The sequence below is a fragment of the Telmatherina bonti genome, assembly GCF_933228915.1.
Source record: "Telmatherina bonti genome assembly, chromosome: 21".
NCBI lineage: Eukaryota > Metazoa > Chordata > Actinopteri > Atheriniformes > Telmatherinidae > Telmatherina > Telmatherina bonti.
Window position 1 is genome coordinate 18,093,912 of NC_136630.1, and position 21,100 is coordinate 18,115,011.

The 21,100-nt window shown below is 39.4% G+C and overlaps 3 protein-coding genes and 1 pseudogene across 4 annotated transcripts in view; 2 read left to right on the forward strand and 2 right to left on the reverse strand.

Annotated features, from left to right (window-relative positions):
• cog7 (component of oligomeric golgi complex 7) overlaps positions 1–1,833 on the reverse strand; it is a 7,582-nt gene extending 5,749 nt beyond the window's left edge. The window contains exons 1-2 of the mRNA XM_079260573.1: positions 1,411–1,833; positions 1–140 (exon numbers count right to left, since the gene is read on the reverse strand). The exon at positions 1–140 is cut by the window's left edge and continues 9 nt beyond it. Coding sequence (XP_079116699.1) covers positions 1–140; positions 1,411–1,576 — 306 coding nt within the window. The 5' untranslated portion in view covers positions 1,577–1,833. The remainder of the gene's footprint in view (positions 141–1,410) is intronic.
• A 762-nt stretch (positions 1,834–2,595) lies between these two features.
• Positions 2,596–3,492, forward strand: LOC306771359 (myeloid-associated differentiation marker-like protein 2; the record flags this gene model as incomplete). The annotated part of the gene is made up of 1 exon (XM_079260525.1): positions 2,596–3,492. The coding sequence occupies one exon, from the start codon at positions 2,596–2,598 to the stop codon at positions 3,490–3,492; it is 897 nt and encodes a 298-aa protein (XP_079116651.1).
• Positions 3,493–3,988: 496 nt separating this feature from the next.
• LOC306771408 (myeloid-associated differentiation marker-like protein 2) lies at positions 3,989–5,839 on the forward strand (annotated as a pseudogene). Its single transcript has 2 exons — positions 3,989–4,010; positions 4,890–5,839. The product of its transcript is annotated as a myeloid-associated differentiation marker-like protein 2 (transcript).
• Positions 5,840–6,022: 183 nt separating this feature from the next.
• On the reverse strand, positions 6,023–20,134 carry mss51 (MSS51 mitochondrial translational activator). The gene is made up of 13 exons (XM_079260574.1): positions 19,928–20,134; positions 18,152–18,329; positions 17,856–18,005; positions 16,038–16,162; positions 15,153–15,716; positions 12,079–12,172; positions 11,449–11,653; positions 9,592–9,608; positions 9,068–9,217; positions 8,831–8,955; positions 7,800–8,366; positions 7,610–7,703; positions 6,023–6,503 (listed from the first exon to the last, which is right to left on the reverse strand). Exons 2-13 carry the CDS (start codon positions 18,307–18,309, stop codon positions 6,299–6,301), a joined length of 2,454 nt encoding a protein of 817 aa, XP_079116700.1. The 5' UTR covers positions 18,310–18,329; positions 19,928–20,134; the 3' UTR covers positions 6,023–6,298.
• Positions 20,135–21,100: the final 966 nt, after the last annotated feature.

Below are 21,100 nucleotides of genomic sequence, written 5' to 3' on the forward strand. Positions count from 1 at the left end.
CTGCACAGTGTCTTGCTCAAACTTCTTTATGTCCTCTTTTACCAGGACCATCTGCTCTTTTAGGAAAGAAGCCTCCTGTTTCAAAGCCTCCACATCTCGCAGCACTCGAGGCATGTTTTGGAGGGCTTGATTGCTGCTTTCTGCAAAAAGATACACAGTCAAATGCTGTCCAGTCACTGAAAGATAAAACCAAAGGGAAATTTCCTAACAGTCTTACTGCTGCCCTGCTTTAGGATACATTTAAGAGCCTTGTTAACAAAATGAATGAGGTCATCAGAACCTCCCTTGCTTTTAATCTTTTTTTATTTAAGGCCAATGGGCTGCACAAAGGATGTGTGGGGCTAACATTGATTAGCTGATATTCAGATTGTTGACCCATTGACAAAAAGGCAAGAAACAGAACAGCATTGACAAATTGCAGTCAACAATTTCTACCTTATATACTGTGTTAAACTGACTTTGAACTGAAACTGACAAGACTGATGTATTGTTAAATTTTGATAGACAGGAAAGAAAGAAAAGGTTTAGTAGGCTAACATTAACAAGAAACAGTACTAAAGACGCAATAAATCAAAGATAAATCCATTAAAGGGTGATAAATTGTTAATATCCAATACTTTTATCCATCTTAGTAACTGTCAAATGTTAGACTGTTTTAATTTATCAGACTTTGTGTGTATCAGACTTTTCACACATTTTCTTTCACTAATATAAAGTGTGTGGTTTTCTAATTACTAAAAAATAAAGGCTTTTGAAAGAAATCCAATAAAAATATTTGTATTATTGTCTAATGTAAAACAAAGCAATAAATACAAAACTACAACACAAATGCCCAGCTTTCTAAACTGTATGTAATTCATAAAAAAAAACAATAATTACATTACATTAAAGAATAAAAACAGACAGTTAAAACAGTATTGAATATGTTAGTAGCCCACTTTTTTTTTCTTTTCGTTTTCCTTTTTACCCCAATATTTCATGGTAATATTTCATTCCTAGCACTTTTTTTTTTTTGCAGGCGTGTATGTGTGTGTATGTTTGCATGTATACAGGTCAATGTGTACATGCATCTATTAGTATGATCTTGAATTATTGCATTCAGTGTTCACAGACTAGTTTGTTTTAGCTATTTCTATGCACGTGTGTTAAAAAGTTGGGGTCTAGTGATCAAAGATAGTTGTGGACAACAGTGACAACTGTCATCCACAAGATAATAACGAGTAATCTAATTGGATGAAGGTCAACAGCTAAAAATGCTGGGTTGGCAGTCTACTAAGGGTTCATTATTTATGTGTGAACAGATGTGATAAACTGAGACTTACACACCAGGGCGTACATCTGAATCACGAAAAGACAAAAAAACACGGGCAGCACATACACATATTACAGTCTATAGTATAAAATACTGACCCTCGATGGCATTGTTGACTTCCTGAATGAACAGCTGGAGTTTCATGACCAGCGTCGCTGCGTGAGCGTCAGCCTTCCCCGGCGCCTCCTTCTGCACTACCTTGAAAGCGCCGTTCACCCAGTCTTTCACGTCAAAGTCATCGTCCAGAAATTTAGAAAAATCCATCCCACTCCTTTAATGGTGCAACTAGCAGCTCAGCATCCAAACTATTTGTGCATTTGTTGTCATCGAAGCATCGCTAACTTTGGGCTAGCTAAGTCTTCCCAAGCAATGGCTTCGACACGAATATAAAATAAACAGCCCAGGAAAATGAGATTAACATCACAACTAAATATAGCTCTAATAATGCGACGGCCTCCTCCAGAGTTGTGTATTAATGTTTATGGTATTTAAAGGAGAAAAGCAAATGCATAATTTCCAAGCGTCCAATAGTCTTTGCTAAACAGAGCTTTCGCTGCTGACAACAACTTCCGGTTGTGCTTTCGATTTATTCTTCCCCGAAAACAAAGGGCCTGAGTTTAATTTTTTTTTAAAAATTATTATTATTATTATTATTATTATTATTATTATTATTAATAATAATAATAATAATAATAATAATAATAATAATAATAATAATAATAATATTGCGTTTTCGGGGGCCTACTAAAAGTAAATACGTGAAATGAAAATGACTTGTGTAAAAACAAAAAACACCTCCCCCCCCAAAAAAACATTAAAATATTTTTTTTTAATAAAAACAAGTGTGTGTGTGTGTGTGTGTGTGTGTGTGTGTGTGTGTGAGTGTGTGTGTGTGTGTGTGTGTGTGTGTGAGGGGGGGGGGGGGGGGGGGGGGGGTTAGTAATTGAGTTATAACAAGCAGATAATTTAATCTTCACCACTGGTTATGCAACAAAAAGTTTACACACAAGTTACTTTTGTTCAACAATATGTTCAGTGTTTTCTGTAAAAGTTACATTCTATAAAGCTGAGACAATGATAATTTCCATATAACACTGAACTTTTATCACTACACAGTTTTATCAGTGCTAGTATGTAAAGCATAAGATAGTGCAGGAATATGTGGAAAGGAGCTGGAGGGAGGTACAGCGACAGAGAGCACCAACAACTTCACAGAACCAGCCTTTCCCAGCATATGTGGAAGTAAAAGATCACTTCAACTGTTTGTCAGCCTTTTTACGGAGATGGGAGTTATCAACGATATTAAGGACACATTTTCCAAGGCAGTGTTTACTCCATCCACTCTGATGACTGGACGAGGGGGCCTCCACATGGCTCAGATCCTTCTGTGTGTGGTCACCTTTGTCTTGGGTGCCTTTAGAGGAGGGAGCAGCCATACTTACTGGATCTATGCCATGTTCACGTGGGCCTTCTGCCCCATCATGACCCTCATCATCTCTATTATCGAAATGTTTAAACTTGACATTATACTCAACATGTTTTGCATGGATTGGCATGACTTCACCACAGGGATGGCTATGTCTTCTTCGCTCATGACCGTCTCTGTTGCCATAACATATGCCAATTTCTACGCCTGCCTGAAATGCCTGTATGCCTGGATAGTGAGCATATTTGCCTTCTTCTGTGGCCTTCTCTACATCCTTGAAGTGGTGAAAGACAAATTTATGGACAAAAAGAAGGGGAGCTACCTGGCTGCTCTGCCTGGATTCTGGAAGGTGATGGAAGCCTTTGTGAGCTGCATGATTTTTGTGTCACTGACTGGTTACAGAGACAAGCCAGCTCTCATCGTGTGTGTTATAGCATACATCATTCCTTTTCCTATCCTCCCTCTAATCATAGCCACCAACATCCTTAAAAAGCTGAAGTCTTGTTTACCTTTTAATCTGGACAGATTTGTTTTTATTTTCCTGGTGATCTCTGTTGTACTGTATATCTATACTGCTATTATGTGGTCCATTTTCATGTTCAGAAACAACCCTCGTCCCAGTGACTGTCCCCCCAGCTTTTGCATATGGGCCATTCAGTTTATGGTTGCATTTCTGACATATGTGAATCTGATACTTTTTACAGTTGACCTTGTTTTTACACTGCTTGGTATCTACGGCTTTAAACGCACATAAATGTACTGGTTTCAAAAGCAGGAATGTTCCAGGTTGTATCTTTAAGTCATGCTGACTAGAAAGAGGACTAAAGATTGGAAACATTTTCAAATTTGTTTTTTATTAAGATTATTTTAATGTTAGTTTGTATTATTTTTTTCCATAGTGAAGTGTATAATTCAATCAAAAAATACAGTATGTGTTATTTTTACCAGCTACTTTTTTATTAGCCTTTTATGTACTGGTGTGAACATTGTAAATTTGAATAATGAGCTCCGTATGGCACTGTCAGAGTCAGTGAGTATCAACTGGTGTGACTTGCAATGTGTCTGCTAAAAATAACACCTTTGTTCCTGGAACATGGACATGGGTCCATAAAAACTACAAGAAATTGCTTGATAAAGATGTTCTTGAATGAAAACAAAAGAAAAAGAAAAATATTAAAACCTACAAAGAGACAAATAGTGTGTATGTGTGTGTACTCATGTTTGTCTTTGTTGTCTCAAGTTTTTGCATCATGTCAGATATTGTTATTCAAGGTCAATGGGGAAAACATTACTGGTCGGATTGGGTATATCTAAAAAAAATACAACAAATAAAAACTGAAACAAAAAAGCATGAAACTTCTTCACTTTTTATGACTTTAAAAGTAGTTGTTGAAAATCCTAACACCACCTTTTATTTGTAATAAGCAAAAGTGCAAAAAGCAGCCAGCTTTCACTTGAAATATGAATGAAAAACTTATTTTACATAAATCTCACTATCTAGATTTATTATGGGCCAACTTGAACCAATAAAATTGATGAAGTAGATCCAATTAATAAATCAAAATTTTACAAAGCCATCAAAAAACGAAAAAGGACATCTCTGGTTGAAGTACGCTCAGGCCTGAGGGCTAAACTGTTTACAATAAATAATCTTAAAGTACGATGAACATACACAAATTTACTTCAAACAACAGCAGCAAAATTATTCAAAGAACCTGAAAAATTTTTTTTTTTAAATATTATACGTGTGCGAGTGTGTGGATTAGGTGTGCAGGCACATATGTTATTTAACAGAATGGAAACAAAATTTAAAAGGATGCAGAAAGGGAAAATAACATAAAGAAACACAACACATCCATGACTTTCTGGTATGATTTTCAATGGGTCTCTTTTTTCTGTATGCATGATGGTGGGAGGATCCTTTTCCCATCTGCACCCAGGAGTCTATTGCCTCATAATCCATTCATGTGGTCTCCTTGAATTGAGAACTTTGAAAAAGATCAACGGTGTAAAACACAATCAAAGAGCAACAGAGCACAGTTCAGTTACTGCTTCTACACCAGGGTGTGCCTTTCAGTTAGAGTAAAGCTATAAATGCAGCTGCCCTCATTTAACTTCAGTGTTTGATTTACTCATTGAGCATCATGTGAGGCCCATTCAAAGGCTTTCTAGGCATTTTGCGCCTCTTGGAAATAATCTTCAGTGCTCTGTGTATCATCATCATCATCTTCAGAGGCACCATGGTGAGTCCATGGGGAATTTGGTCTATCTTTGTCTGGACTTTCTGCCTCATTGTGTCGGTGGTCCTGACCGTGGTCGAAGCCAAAAAGTGGGAGGTCCTCCTGGCTGCCTTTCTACCAAACTGGGCTGACCTGATCTGTGGACTGACCACGCTGATCATCTCTGCTGCCGTCATCTTTGGAGTTGTCTTCGTCTGTCTCACCTGTATCATCAGCACCCTGTGTTTCATCTTCTCGCTGGTTGATGCCGTGGTCTTCCAAATTGATGCCGTGAGACAAAAAAAGTTGCATCCAGATGGATACTTGACCAGCCAGAGAGGAACTCTCCGCAGAGCAGAGGCTTTTGTAGCCTGCCGCCGCTGACCACTTGAAGATTGGAGAATGGTCCTATAAACCATTCTGGATGTCATGTAGCATCATTATCTTTGTTGTTTGCCTCCTGGTCACTGTGGTCATCACAGTTATCAATCTGCTCAAGTTGCTGCAACTTCTGATCCCTTTCAAGCTGAGTTTAATGGAGTTTGTGTTTAACATTGGGGCGGTGGTATTGTACCTACTTGCTGTCATTCTATGGGCTGTATTTGGCTATAAGCGCTATGAGTACAATCCCTATATCTGTAGCAAGTGTTCTTATGCAGACATGCACACTGTCACAGCTGGAGGCATCATCAATCTCATTCTGTATGTGGTAGATCTGGTTTTATCTGTTAAATCCCTCTAGAAACCTGACATTAGAAGAGCTGTTATTTAGGCAAATATTGTATACCAAGAATATTGGCTTTGTGTTAAACGTAATACAATAAATCATGCTGTTGTTTCATAAAAGGTTATTTGAAAAAACTTTTAGAAGCTTTGCATTAGTAGATATTTGAAGCCAGAAAAGGATCACATGATTTGAAAGAACTTGATTGCATCTATGGCCCTTATTGGTTACCAATAAAAGAGAATAGAACTCGACTGAACATTGTAGTCACTTCCACGTTTTTGGGGTTTTTTTTTGTAGCTTCAAGTGTCAAATAACATTTCACTATAACAACAAAGTTTTATTGGGTCTGTTAACAAATTAGCTCAATGACCAGTATATTCAAATCTAATAAGCCTTTGACTGCATGGCGTAAAGCTGAGATAGTAAAAGCAAATGTCATGTGCCTACACTTGCAGCCACAAAGTAAAAACTATAAACTTTACAAGTTACAAAAATATAAAAGTAATTCAAAAGGTTCTCCATAACATACTGTTCATGTAAAAACAAAACTACACAATCCAAACAGGACTGGTTCTTGAGAAACAGCAATGCACATCTGGGCACTTATAGCTATATCACGGCCCCTCCGGTTCCTCAAACTCCACAGTTTCCAGCAGGCCCTGAAAACAGAAGTAGTGCGAGTTGCAAAACACAGGAGGCTTGTTGAGAGATGAGCCCACCATCTCTGGCTTGAGCGACGAAAAGGGGTTGGCTCCGCTTCCTTTCATGTCCATCTCCAGTTCCAGCAAGATTTGCAGGGAGTACGTCATCTCCGTCTCGCTGAAGGTAGAGGACAGTAATAAACAGCTTTTACAGAGTGAAAGACACACACAACACTGGAAATAACAAGCATGAATGTCACTGTGACAGTTTGTGTTCACTGTTATTTTTATATTTTAGAGAGGCTTTTTAGAATTCCAAAAAAAATTACAAATTAGGGGTATTGATTATATATAACATGATGAAAAGAGGGAGAATAAAGCCTATAAAACCACACTTTACCATTGCAAGAGCAAATGTGATAAAATATTTATCAGTACTGTATGAACAAAGATGTATGATACAATAGAAGAGGTTATATCTTTTCTTTTTTAAACTAATTATCCCAAATGCTTTTGGGTCCTTTTCCTGAATCATTTGAAATTATACCTCTACAGAAAGGAGTAATCTACAGGCAATAAAATGCACAGACTTTCTATTTATTTGTTCTCTTTCTGCAGTGGTACAAGTTGCATTCATTCTACTTCCTTAAATAAAGTAGCTATTAAAGTAGCAAACTATGGCAAACAGTCCAACAATCACGAGGAAAAATTAAACGGTTTACAACACAGAAAAGGGTCCTGTCACTTTGGACGGCTAAACCAATGGACTGAAATTGTGGATTTTATCTTGTAGGATTTAACTGATAAAAGTCCTGTATAATTCACAAAATTCCATGTTTTCATGTCAACCCTTGATCTGAAAAAAATATTAGTGTCACAAGAGAATTTGTCAAATTAATACAGTCCAGTCATTTCCTTCATATAACACTGGAAAAACACACAAATATGCAGGATTATAGCCAAGGCTAATTTCATCATTAGTCCCTTATCTGACCAAAGCAAGCCAACACAGTACATATAATAACAATAAACCTGAACTTTTACCTGACTCTGACACAAGTAATTAGCAATTAGCAAGACTTTAGCGTTAGTTATTTCTCCCCTCAATATCACCACTTGGCTGATTAGCCATTATGAGGCATCACTATAACAGTTAAATGTGCGAGCAGTACCTGAATTAATGTGTAAAAACCCCTCCAATATTCTTCTGTTGGTACTCAAAGGAGAAAAATAACCAACTGAAGACAAATTTCCAGAGAACTTCTTTACTTATCTAACATTTACCTTAGAGCAGTGAAGAGAGAAGGGATGTCATAATCTCTGAGCAGCAAAAGTGTTGGAAGCCAACCCTCATCCAGGCCCTGACTGGCATCAAAACCTGCAAAAAGATGTTGAGGAAAACCAAAATCAAAAACAGCTCGATTAAGTTCAGTAAAATAAACATCCAAAGGGACGTAGGACGCAATGTGATCACCTGGATGAAATCCAACCACCAGGTCAGGTTTGGCTGCCTCTTCTTTCTCCACCAGCTCCTCCCAGAACTGATGATACAGGCCCTTGTAGACACTGATATAGACCTTCTGCTTGGGGCCAAATGCTCGAAGAGGAGGCCTCGCAATGGGGCCGTCGTCCAAAACTTCCGGTCCCACCATCACTATCTCAATGCCCTGGTGTCCGGGGAACATTTTGTTTAGCTCATCATAATCAGTCAGTCTGGCTGCCAGTGTCTCACTATGGCCTGCTCCCACAAGGTGAATGGTGAGAGGTTTGGAGTAAGGATCAAGACCAAACAACCTCATCCCCCAGGCTATAGTCATCGGCCTGGAGAAGAACTCACTGCAGACCCTCCACATCGACTGCTTTAGATCATCGTCAGCAGGTCGGGGCCTCCCTGCATTGGTCCACAAGTCTTTCATGTTTGCACCATTTAAAATGGGTTCAAGTCGTGACGTGAGGTCTGCTTGCATAGCAAGCCAGTCATCCCAACCCTTGATGTCTGACTGGGGCTTTGACCAATTTTCTGTGGGGAATGGAAGGTCTCCTAAAGGTGAATATTGAAAGAATATGATTAACCTTAATAAACTTTCCTTCAGTTTTCACCTAAGGCTGGTTTTTATGGATATAAAACTTGTTGTAGACCAACTATTTTATTGGACTACTTTTACTGGTTTCTTGCTGAAGTAACAGGAGTGTTTTGTTGCAATATGATCTGTTACTGGAAATAAGAATGGCTTCAAAGATAAACTGCACTGGCAACTGTCAGAAATAGGTCATTACTGAACCTACAGCGATGATTGTAGCCTGGAATAGTATGCATCATTCAACTATAAAGAATCCTCCCCTCTGAGTGGTATACAGCAGTTATGGGTACTTGGAAGGTAGGGTGAGTAAAATATATATTTATTTGTCACGTCCAATCCAATGGACATCTGGCAAAAACTTGCTCATTTGTACATTACACCAGTGGTGATGAAAAAAAGGACTTTATTCCTGGAGTGTATTTACCTTTAAATACAAGCCATTCCACGACTCTGTCAATGGCAGCTAGTCGCAGCTGTGGGCAGAACTTCTTGTGTTTGGGCCAGTCCTCCTTCTGACAGTCTTTACAGCAGTAGTAAACATTTAGACATCTGCACAAAGACCAGATAAAATATTTCTACTTTCCTCCCTTTGTTTCACAAGAGTGGCTGCTTTTGCAGCAAAGGCATGATCATTTGGATTATTTCGGGGTTTATTCTTCACCTGGAGCAGCGCTTCAAATTCTGTGGATTTGAAAGTTGATCTGGTCGCTTCTCACAGTGAGCACAGATTTTATAAGATTCCTCCATCTTCTCAAACATTTCCTTCTGGGACCGGAAGGCCATGGGTTTACCCTTGGTCTCCTGACCAGTCCTGGAGGAATAATAAAAAAAAAAACAAACACACACACACACACACACACACACACACACACACACACACACACATAAAAGATTAATAAAGAGTTGCAAATGTTACATCCAAAACATAAACACCATTTACTGTTCAGACAATGTTATTTTGGACTGAGGTTACGGTGTATTACAAAAGGGAGGGAACTGATTTACAGTTTTAATATTATGAAATGGCCTGGATGCATTTTGTTGACAACTCGGGGAGAGAATTAACGTAGGAGAGATAAACTAATGTGCAAAAGCAAAAAGTCAGGTATTGGTGGCATGCAAGCAACTGAAAATGCCACTGAAATGACATGACGAGCACGAGGTGTTTCTGTTCCTCTCACACACCTTTCACTGCTCAGGGACTATAAAGGAAAACATTTACATGTACCTTAAAATTTGATTAACTCCAGGTGAAATAGGAGGAATATGCTCTACCTACCTCTCAGACGTAGTTATTTCAAGTTGTGCTGATGAGTGTGACACAGGCACAGTTCAGTTCAGTTGCTTCTTCTGCTGGTTTGATACATGAGCGGTCTGCTGGAGGTGGTGTGTGCATGTGTGTGGGGGGTTGCTGTGCCAGATATAGAATCTCTGCTTTGCCTTCCAGAACAGTCTGACACATCCAGACTGTTCCTGACTTCACAGGAGATACACCCTGGTGTGAAGTTCAGAAAGACAAGTAAACAACATCCACTAATACATTTCCCCACCAATTACAGCAGAGCAGCTCAACCCTGATCCACCACTCTGTTTTTATCTTTATAGTTCTCTATCTAGATTTATATATGGTAACAAATAACGACTAAAGAAGTTGGAGGTTAATTTCTTTGCTGTCACACCAGCTAACATAATGAGTCTTGCTGCACTTTCCTTTGTGTTTTTACCCAGTTTGTCCACAAGAGGTCAGTGTTGCGCTAAAGAAGCTGTTTCCATGAACGCCCCAATGAAAAATTGACAATATTCTGAAAGCTTTTTTCAGGGGGTTTGTTTTCATGGACCCAGGTTTAGTGTCAAGGTCGAGCAGTATCACCTATTTTCACCCTCTCCATCGAATCGAATAAGTAAAAATAACATCTGGAGATCGGGAATCGCATCATGAATATAATTCCAGGATCATTTTTCAAGTGCCTGTAATGTGCATGGAGTTAGCACTGTAATTACACAGTAAACATTTTACGCTTCCTAATTGATATTTAAAGTTTTTTTTTTTATTCCCCAAAGGGGCAGTTGTGACACAACAATGAAAATTTAAATAATCATAGCACACGAATAATTAAGTGGGTCATTTTCAGAAAATGGGTAATAATACAGAATAATAAAGATGCAGAAATCCCCCTTTAATTGAGATTATATCTGGTGAACACAAACTTATGTCATGGTCATTTTGAACACAGTGGCTCAAGCTGTTTGTTTGCAGTGGCCTGAATCTGGGTTCCTAGAAAGCCATACTTCCAGTTCTGCCCAGATCATTGTCAAAACACAAACAGACAAAATAATCAAATATGATTTAAAAAGTCAACCCAGTCATTCAGAGTTTTATTGCTCATTTATTATATGTTTAATACCTGAACATTTTTACAGTGTCTTATTATTGACTTTTAAAGAAGCCATGACACGGAGAGTAAAGTCACAAACATGAGAATCTCACTAGACTCCCATTTGAGTCCAGAAATTGACTTCAACAATGAAACAGACACACTTTGAACAATAACTCCAGCTCTGTGGAACTCCATAATTGGTTTAATTTGTGATGCATATGATCCAGTTTATGGCAGCTGTTGTGAAATTTGGGAATTGGTCTATCCTCAGAACAAATCACGGGACTCCATTAAATGATGACAGAACCAATTTTGGTCTCATTATATCTGCATAACAATGATCTTTCATATCCAACAACTGTGTCACCCCGGGGCACTAACAGAGGAGAAACCTTTGTGCCCCTTTGGTGACATCATTAAAAAATATTAGCTTTGAGGGATTTTTCTTTAATCTGCCTTATTAATTAAGTTAATAACATTTCAAAAGATTGCGTTTAGTTTAAAAAAAAAAAATGTGGGAGTGGAACTGCTTTTTAATCTGAATCAACTTCATTGTCCATATTTTCGTGGCAGCAGAAAAATGCCCACATCTCTCAGAGCCTGATTAGAAAGCTGTATTTTAACAAGCCCCAATTTCCTTGATGGGCTTTATGATGAGCCATTAACTGTCTGCACCTGGTCCCTCTAATTCTTCTTGAGGCAGAAGACCCTGGAAACAGATATAACGAGAGTTGCAGTAGACTGGGGGTTTGTTAGGATTGGCCTGGACTTGCTCTGGTTTCTGTGAGGCAAACGGATTGGGTCCGCTTTTTCTAATGTGCATCTCCAGCTCCAGTAGGATCTGCAGTGAACACTTGAGCTCCATCTCACTGTGGGAGGAAGGAGGTGGTTAAGAAAACACAATTTACTGAGGAACAGCAATAAGTCATCAGGAAAAAAAGATTCTTTTTCTTTTTCACATTTCCGTTGGACAAAAAGGAAACTGGTGTTTGACATCAAGGAAAATATGTGTAACAGAACACAGAGTGACATATTGGACAACTGCACTGGGAACTATGGTAATGTTATGTGTGAGGTGAAGAGTAGGCAAAATAAATAATCCTACAGTACATGTGGATAAACAAGAGCAGATTTCCTGTGCTCAGCATTTTCAACTTTTTGCTCAGGTGAAGTCAGCAGTTAAGACACAAGATAAGCTAGTAAGACCTTTAAATAGTAAAGATTGCTCAGAGAGACAAACATATCTGCTGTGGAATGTGAAACAAGTGATTAGAGCTGCAGAAACGATATTTACCTGTACATGGTGAAAAAAGAAGGGATGTTGTAGTCCCTGAGCAGCAGCAGGGTAGGCAACCAGCCTTCTATCAGACCCTGGTTGGCGTGAAACCCTGGATTTAAAAAGAGAAAGAAAGAAATGAAAAAATAAAGATTGGTTTTATTAAACAAAGAAAATAAAAAATTTGAGAGAACAAAAAGAAAACTGGTGATTTCCGTGTATTCGAACCCTTAAAGCTATGTGTCTCTGCTTGAAATCTGCATCACCATAATGAAATGAGAACCTTCTCCATCACAAAGTCTGTTTGAATACTTTTGGAGTGATGATCAGGGAGAGCCTAGAGGAATTTGCTGAGATGCACAAATGTCAGTATATGTGTTATTTTTAAAAATTGGTAGCACATACAGAAATAGCACAGCACCTTTTCCAAGTGTGCAAATGACCAATTACACAGGCAGTAATGTGCCCCAATGCCACCAGGGATACAGAATATACAGATTTAGAATAACAAATAAGCTGGATGGCAGATGGATGGCCTTTGATCTGCATTTGTGGTTTGCACAATAACCTGTTTTCACTGACAATGATTTCTGGAAGAGATCCTGACCTCCAACAGTGCTTTCCAGTGATTTCCACAGAATTGGTTTGAAAGTGCTCCTCCCAACCCCCATGGAGTCAAAGATCAATCCTTCAAAAATTATTTGCAACTTCATCGTCTCTCTGAGATTTCTTTTTATTCTCTGAACTTTATGATGAAATTCTCAGATCTTTTGTCTTCTCAGTTTGATGTTTTAGGATATTATCTATCCATGTGGGCTCACCCCATATGCTGTGTAGAAATTTAAGGTTAGTGTAGCGTGAGATGGGCAGCAGGCAAAGGCAGGAGCCTGGTAGTGTCAGTTTCAGGTTGCACAAACTTGACATGGGACTCTGGGGGAGACCTAGAACATGCTGGAGGGATTGTATATCCTTGGGAACGCCACTGAGTCCCCCAGGCGGGGTTCGAGAATGTGGCTATAGTGAGGGATGTCTGGGTTTCCCATAGTGGGCCAGTTGTCTCTGTGACATGACTTTGTTTTTTTGTTTTTTTTTTGTTTGTTTTTTTTAACCTAAAACATTGCAATAATTTCCTCCAACTGTCACAAGCTGGTACAAAAAGGCTTATTTTTAACATTTCAGTTTGCAACAGAAGACAAATACACAGTCAGATATTTCCAATGTCATACTTTTGTTTACGTTTACTTTTTGTCTAAATATCAGTCAGCATGACAAAGGTAGCCTTACTTAAACCATGCAGATGAAGTAAGCTCTTCAGATGAGGGAAAAAGGTCATCTTAACAGAACATTCATGATGCAGTTTGCTCAGCAACACAGACAAGCCACAGCATCAAATCAGGCTACATTCAAGATGGGTTGGGTTTAATCCTGTAGCATATTAACTGACAGATGTCACTTTTCCCTGAATATGGTTTATACCAGTTGTATGTGTTGTTTTGTAGGGTTTTTTTTTTTTTTTTTTTAGTTCTGTGAGAAGCTTGTCCTTCAAAGAGATTACAAAGGTTCAAGCCACCATGGAAAAAAATCCATCCAGCTTTAATGTCTTCTTGGAGAAGAAAATAAATAATAAATTAGTGACGGCACAAAGTTCCCTATACTGATAAACCAAGTTTCATGTTACTATGTTGTCCAAAAACAGAGCTACGTATATGAGCGCATGTAGAATCCATGAGTGTGCTGGTGGATTTCAGAGCACACCCCGCAGGCTTGTGATATCAGCACACAGATGGTATTACAGGCCTGGGGATTTTGATTTGAATAATGCACGCTGTGGTATTAACATCCCAGAGGTTACACCTCTCATCGGGATGAAACATTTAACAGGGGCTAAGTGTTTAGGAGTTTAGATCTCCGGGAGATAAGGTGACAAGAGGGACTACAGCCTGACTGTTAATGGCTGCAATAATTGCTTGGCACCCGTACAAATTTGGACCATATGGTCGATGCTGCTGCTTTTAATGGTCATGGACTTCTTTTGTTGCCTGATCCTAAATAAGATGTGCCTTGCAGCTATGAATATCTAGTTTGCTTCATGAATAACAAAAAGCAATCCGTGTCACCGATGTCCCTGTTTTGGGATTTATGTATGAATGACACAATACACACACAACATCAATCTCCTCAGTCAAGGCAGTCTTGGATTCTCAAATATCAATATCACCTTATTTACTCCTTATTTTCCCCCTCTCTTTCTCAACACATTTATGCAAACACCTTTCTTTTCATTCTTTTTGCATGCTGCCTGCCCCTACCCTTTCGCCAGGGTCATAATACAGTTCTCCGCCAGCTTTGCGGCATGAAACTCAGCCAGGCTCTTAGGCTGTTTACAAGCGGGATGACTGATTCCTGTATATTTAGCTCCACTTGAGTCTGCAGCAGTAACTGAGCCAGGGGTGATTGGTACATTTGGAATGAGGATTTACTGCTGATTTGCAGGTTCAAGGGTCAAAGAACAGATTCTGTAACAGTTTGGGAGGGGTATTATTCCATCCAAAGAGATACGAGTGGACAAAGGCAGAATGTCACTTCTTTAATAGTAACATAGTGTTATCAGGTTCTCTTTGTATTTTGTTTAAGAAGTATTATTTTGCATCCTAACAACCGCATCAAATCAATGATTTTTGCACCCAATGCGGGTGAGTGGAAAGGGGGGCTAAGACTTTTAAAGGGCAGCTTACTGGCATTATGCTGAGTCCAGCAATTGCTAGCCAAACTCTTTTCCAGCTGCCCCCATTAATCACCCGAATCCCCAATAAAAGCCTAGCACTAATGAATAGGCCAGATCAAGTGAGTAAAACATCTCGAATGTTTTCTGTTCTTTCAAAGAGTTTATTGTCCAGCGAACAAAAAGGGACACAAGATGCTACCACCCTGAGACAGCTGACCACTTAAACTTAACGGTTTCTATTTGTACCAGCAGCGATTTTTATTGTATTCCCAACTTGGTTGAAAAGTATTTTGAGGTCATGCCTTTGTAAGCAGTTTTTGTTAGGTTACGATCAAAACTTTGTGTGTATACGGATGCGGGAACATACCAGGATGAAATCCAACCACCAAGTCTGGCTTGGCCGCATCTTCTTTCTCAACCATATCCTCCCAGAACTGGTGATAGAGGCCTTTGTAGGCACTGATGAAGACTCGCTGCCTGGGACCAAATGCTCTGAGAGGAGGTCTAATTATTGGGCCGTCTACCACCTCTGGCCCCACCATTACTACCTCTATGCCCTGGTGTCCAGGGAACATGTGGTTCAGCTCATCATAGTCAGTCAATCTGGCTCCCATGGTCTCATTGTGGGACACCCCTGCCAGGTGAATAGTAAGCGGTTTTGTGTAAGGGTTCAGACCAAAGTGCTGTATCGCCATCCCAACTGTGAGAACTCGAGAAAGGAACTCGCTCTGAATTCGCCATAGAGACTGTCTCAAGTCAGCGTCGTCTGGCCGTGGCCTGCTGACATTTTTCCAAAGTGTTGTCATGTTGGCACCACCAAGTATGGCATCCAAACGTGGCATGAGGTCCCCCTGCATGGGAAGCCAGTCTTCCCAGGTCTTCACCTCAGGAGTTGACTTGGACCACTTCTCAGTGGGGAATGGGAGGTCGCCTGTGGAGGTGAAAGAACATCATTTGGAAACTTAATGCTGCAGGGTCTAAGGGTGTAAGAATAATGAACTATTTGACAGCTTTTTTGTTTGTGAAGCATCCATTTTTATGACAAACACTTAAAATAATTCCTTCATTTATTTTATTTACCACTTAGTCCAGTTAAGGGGAACTGGAGCCTATCCCAGTAATCGTTGGGCGAGCAGTAGGGTACACCCCAGACAGGTTGCCAGTCCATCTCAGTCCATTGTAATAACTCATTCAAATTTTCATTCCTGAGATTTTCTTTTTCTTAAATCTAACTCTTAGTTTTATTTCTTACCAGTGAACATCAGCCACTCCACTAGTCTGTCAATGGCCACCAGACGCAGTTTCTTGCAGACTGTTTTGTGCTGAGGCCAATCCTTTTTCTGACAGTCCTTTGTGCAGTAATACACATTCAGGCACCTGTGAGACAATAACAATGGAGGGTGCAACCGTAAAAAAAAATGTAGAGACAATAAAACTTATACATAATGCATTGCTCAAGTTGTCAGCTACTCTTTACATTCCCAAGCTGAAGTTAAGTAGCCTGCATTAGTTTAGTTTTCCTTGCTAGCATCATGTGAAGGTTGGGCAGAGACTTCAACCAAACACTAAGTGAAGCACAGCTCCATTCAGTTGCTAAAATGACGGCAGACCACCGATCTTGTTTTGATGTTTAATAAATAAAAGGAAATTTTCTTTTGAAAAATACTGAGGCAAAATGCAAAGCTTGTTTGTTTCAAATCAGTATGCAACAGCCTTTTCTCTATGCTAAATAAAACTCATCTCAGTAACTTTGTGAGCTGAGGCCCATAAAAATCCTTTTGCAGTGCATATCTGTAACATATAGCATATCATTGGCTGATTTATTATTAGACCGCTAGATGGGAGGTCCTATTTGTGCAAAGGCATAAATAGCATCTTACATTCATTTTGGACCAGTCTTTCCACCATTGCCATCTAAACTCATTAACTTAAGATTTGTTCCAATTCATGAGACTGCTGAAAAGCTTAAATCTATCACTAATTATGCAACTCCTTTGCATGGGGGCCTGTGTTTTCCCAGAATTTAGGTGACGAGGTAATGTGTTGGATTAGAGACCTGACAGCTAGCAGCACTTGGTACTGTGGGGGACTATTTTATTTGACTTTTTATGCATTTGGAGCCAAAGGCACCCACATTTGCATAAAATAATGTCTCAGTCTCAGCTTCCTGACTTCATCATGGTGCACTTGACTAATCCTGGAAAAGAGGCTTACACATGGACAAAGTGAGGTGGGAACACACAGGTGCCTTTGGAAGCCTAAGTACTGTGGAGGTACATCTACTTTTATGAAGAAAGTAATGTGAAACCAAATGAAAATTAGAAAGGTGTTAGAAAGTTGGCAGCAGGAGAGATATGGAATTGTGGGTGGTAATTCTACTGTCAAAGATCTTGGGGGTTTTACTCGTTAGAATTTCTGTTTTTCGTCTGCTGATCGAAATGCCTGCTGTTACCAGTAAGTTGCCCTCGAGGCGAGGTGGTAGCTGGGAATTTCAAGCGAATGCACATGCAAGATGATTGGTATTGGAGACAGTGCAAAAGAGATACAGGGAGCAGGATATATATAAAAAGAAGAAGAAATAAAACATTACATTCATTAAAATATTGCAAACTCTATTCTACTTCTTACTCTCAAAACATTTACTCTATGGTCTGACATTCTGAACTGCATTTAGTTGCTCTTAATAAGCTGCAGAGTTGCTGAGAGATGAATCACAGTCAGGAGACTTTGCTATATTTGCCACTGGCCATTGTCCATCTCTGCAGGGTTATACACACTTTGATGGCTTATCATTCTGCCGCTGATACCACAGCAGCTGGTAATGCTTCAAACATGACAGTTCTTGGACAACATCTGAATAATATCTTGCCTGTGTGATGAAAGAGCTGACCAAAGAACACTGGATGTGTCAGTTGTTTAAAATATTCTGGTTGTCAGCATTCATTAATGTTAATCATTGCTAATTCATTGCAAAAATCATGCACAATGGGCTGCTTTTAAAAGTAGACATAATGGGAATCTCTGCAGCTATCCGTAAGTGTTGTCCTCCTTTTCTGGGTTTTGCACTTACTTCACACAGCGTTTCAGTGTCTGTCCCTCTGTGAGATGCTCTGGGAGTTTATTACAGCTGGTGCAGAACTTAAAGGTGTCCTCCATCTTCTGAAACATTTCCTTGTAGTTACGAAATGTAATTCCTTTAGAGTTTCCTTCAACAGCAGCCCTGGTGGGAGTCAAACACAAACCATTTACATAGCAAGAAGCACTGAGGTAACATAAGGAGAAAGTTAAAAATCAGCAAACAACATAACTGGTAATAAATGCAGTATGAAAAGTGGATGCTCCTAAATAAAATAAAACATGTTATACCTGTATTCTCCATAGTCTTTCATGTTGAGTTTGTTTAGAATCCTTTTGGAGAGTCCAGGTACATTGGAGTCCAGAGAGTAGAAGCCAGACTGGTCGGAGAAGACGCTGTCCGTCCCTGGAGTGAAGGACTGTGGAAGCGCTGGAATCTGAGATGCCATGTTGTGGACAGCTCTTTCCACTAGAAATGAACATTTCAGACTTTGTACTACTCAGTTTTAGAAACCACACTGAAAATTTATGGTATTAAAAAGGCTAAAGCCAAATTCCAGTTTTTGCCCTTTCTTTTCTTTCATTTTTACAGGTTGGGTAGGACATCACTTTCATTTGGAGCTTTTTTAGCTTGTCCAATTATTCCTCACTGTCTTGTTTGAATGACTAGATGATCATAAGTCCTTATGAAATAAAGAGTCACAGTGCTGCAATACAGAGGTGAGATGTTTGAGTAGCCATCCCACAGAATACTAACATATATAAAAAAAACAAAACAAAACACCAGCAGACTTTGAAAAGCTTTTGAATTCCCCCCTTATTACTTGTGGATGGGGGAGTACAACTACATCTGTCATTTTATTATGCAGTCCTGTGTTGCATAATAAGAATTCTATTTAATCTTGTTAAAGATATCACCTGTCAGTCGTGTCTGACAGGCGCTTAGAGCCATGGATCTTTCCTACACACAAGGCTTGTTTTTAGTTGACTCCAAACAAGTTTTAAAATTTTAATCTAGACTCTCAAAAGTTATATTTAGATTAATGATGACACTTTAAACACACAGCTATAAATGGGCACAAATAAGAAAATAAAATGTTTTGCTGAAGGTTGAAACATGCAAGTCGTAAAAGTAGGTTTGTACAAACTCTAAAGGCAGACATACGTGAAACAATGGGCAGGGATACACACACACACAACAAAGACTATGGTTTGCCCTTTTTTCTTTAAAACACACCCTCCTTCCACACATACACTCTGGCCTCATGGCAGTGATGATGGAAACTTCTCGTGACAAGAGGATCATGCAAATCTCAGACAAGTCGAGGCGCCATTTGTTATGTTCTTCTAGGTTGCCGTTGTGCTTCTGTCCTTGTCAGATACCTCCCTCCCAGAAACCCCCTCCTCCTCCTCCTTTTTACCCCTCCTCCTGTACTTGCATGTCACATGATTTATTTACTTGACCTTACATGAAGGAAAATAAGAGGGCAAGGAAATGTGATCATCTGGTGGTGGCACAAACACCTCCATCCATCTGTCTTTAGAATTTACTAGAAGCTAATATGGAGGCTGAAATGTCCTTAAATCTGGGAGCAACAATGTAAAGTAAAGCAACATCCTGTTTTTAAAGGCTTATAAACTGAAGCTAAAGTTAAGAATTCTATTATTAACTTTACAACTGAACGATAAATAGTTTATTTATCACACACTCATCTTTGCTCATGTTACTTTGTCACACGTTTTCATAAGAAAAAGGAAATGTTTTCAACCTCAAGTATTGCAAATCTGTGATTTAATCTCATCATATCTGCAGACAAAAACTAAAAAGTTCACATTCAATCGGTTATTTCAAACCTTCAGTGCCAAGACGTGAATAGATTCTCTGTATGAGTGTTGGTTTTTTTTTCTGTCCTCAAAGACCATGACTTTGTTTTAGGAGGAAGAGCTCTTCCCATGACGAGCCAGTCCCAGCATTATCACATTTTCACCCTGCCGCATGCATGCACATCTGACTAAGACGGGTATGTGACAACATCGACAGTGAGAGTGATATTTCTGAGGTCATACCTTTAATCAAGATGAGCAAAGAGCTTTCGAGATGAGTTTTCTTGGTCCTTGGTGCAAGATAAAGAAAGTGATTGACAGCTCCTTATGCTGGATGTCACCACTTAATGGGAGCCTTCCGAGTGTGTCTGCTAGAGTCTGGTAAATGCAACCCCCCCCACTGAGAGGCAAAGTGGCAGAGAGGTTTGGCGGACAGTGGAGTGCTGGTGTCATCTGAGGTTAGGGGGAACTGGTGGGTGGGAAAGGAAGCTGGATGGGTTGGCCAGGGTGGTTTGGCTTGGAGCAAGGTGGGAGACGAAGAAGAGAGGAGTGGACAGCAGGACACGAGTTATGTATGGATGCATGGTAGGGATAAGATGAAGGGAGGAAAGATGGAGGCTTATGAAAAGGAGCATAATGATTGCAGTCTGAGAGGAAACAGACATTCATGCCTAAGTGCAGGATGTATTCAAGTACTCAACATGGGAGTTTGTGAAATGTGGATAGTGTCCAAAATTTTTCTGTGTAACAGTTTTAAATATTAAATAGGTTGTAAAGAATTGGAAATGTATATATGCATGTATAGGTGTTGTATTTTAGCATTACAAGGCTCATCTATCTAAAAAAAACAAAACTGTTTTTATAAGTAGTTAAATTTTAACAAAGGAGCTATTCTGCAATATCACTATTTTAGCAATTCTCTGATCCAGTGAAGAAGGTTGTGATTTGGAGTCCTACTGCTGCCCATCCTCATAGATTTTCCTTTTATGGATGCTCAACAAGTTCTCAGTAGGGTGGACAGGAAATTATGTTGGCCACGGCTTAAGATTTGTTCTCTTTAAAGCAGTCAAAGATTCAGTGTGGTCTTTTGCAGCATGGCCTGATGCTGTATACGATATGAAAATAGTTTTACTGCATAGTGTATTGTTCTTCCTTGTCTTCCATGTAGGAAATAATCAGTTAGGAACTGTAAGTATTTTCCCACCGCCTTGCTAACATGGCAGCGTTATGGAGCTATCCAGAAGTCTGTTATTCCGAAAAGCCAAGGGCTGCACAACACTAATCTGTAAATTAAACACAAACTCTTCATAAATGTTTTTCTTCTAACATTGGTTAAGGGTGGCCACAGCTTTAGGGACAAGTGCAGCTTCGGCTGTATCCAACATGGGTTCACCAGCAGCTTCAAATAACTGCTTG

Coding starts and splice junctions, on each gene's coding strand:
- mss51 (XM_079260574.1), bottom strand. CDS start 18,309: ATGGCATCTCAGATTCCAGCGCTTCCACAGTCCTTCACTCCAGGGACG. Junction 8,367..8,830: donor GGAATGGCTTGTATTTAAAG/GTAAATACACTC, acceptor ATTCACCTTTAG/GAGACCTTCCATTCCCCACA. Junction 7,704..7,799: donor GGTGGTTGGATTTCATCCAG/GTGATCACATTG, acceptor ATCTTTTTGCAG/GTTTTGATGCCAGTCAGGGC.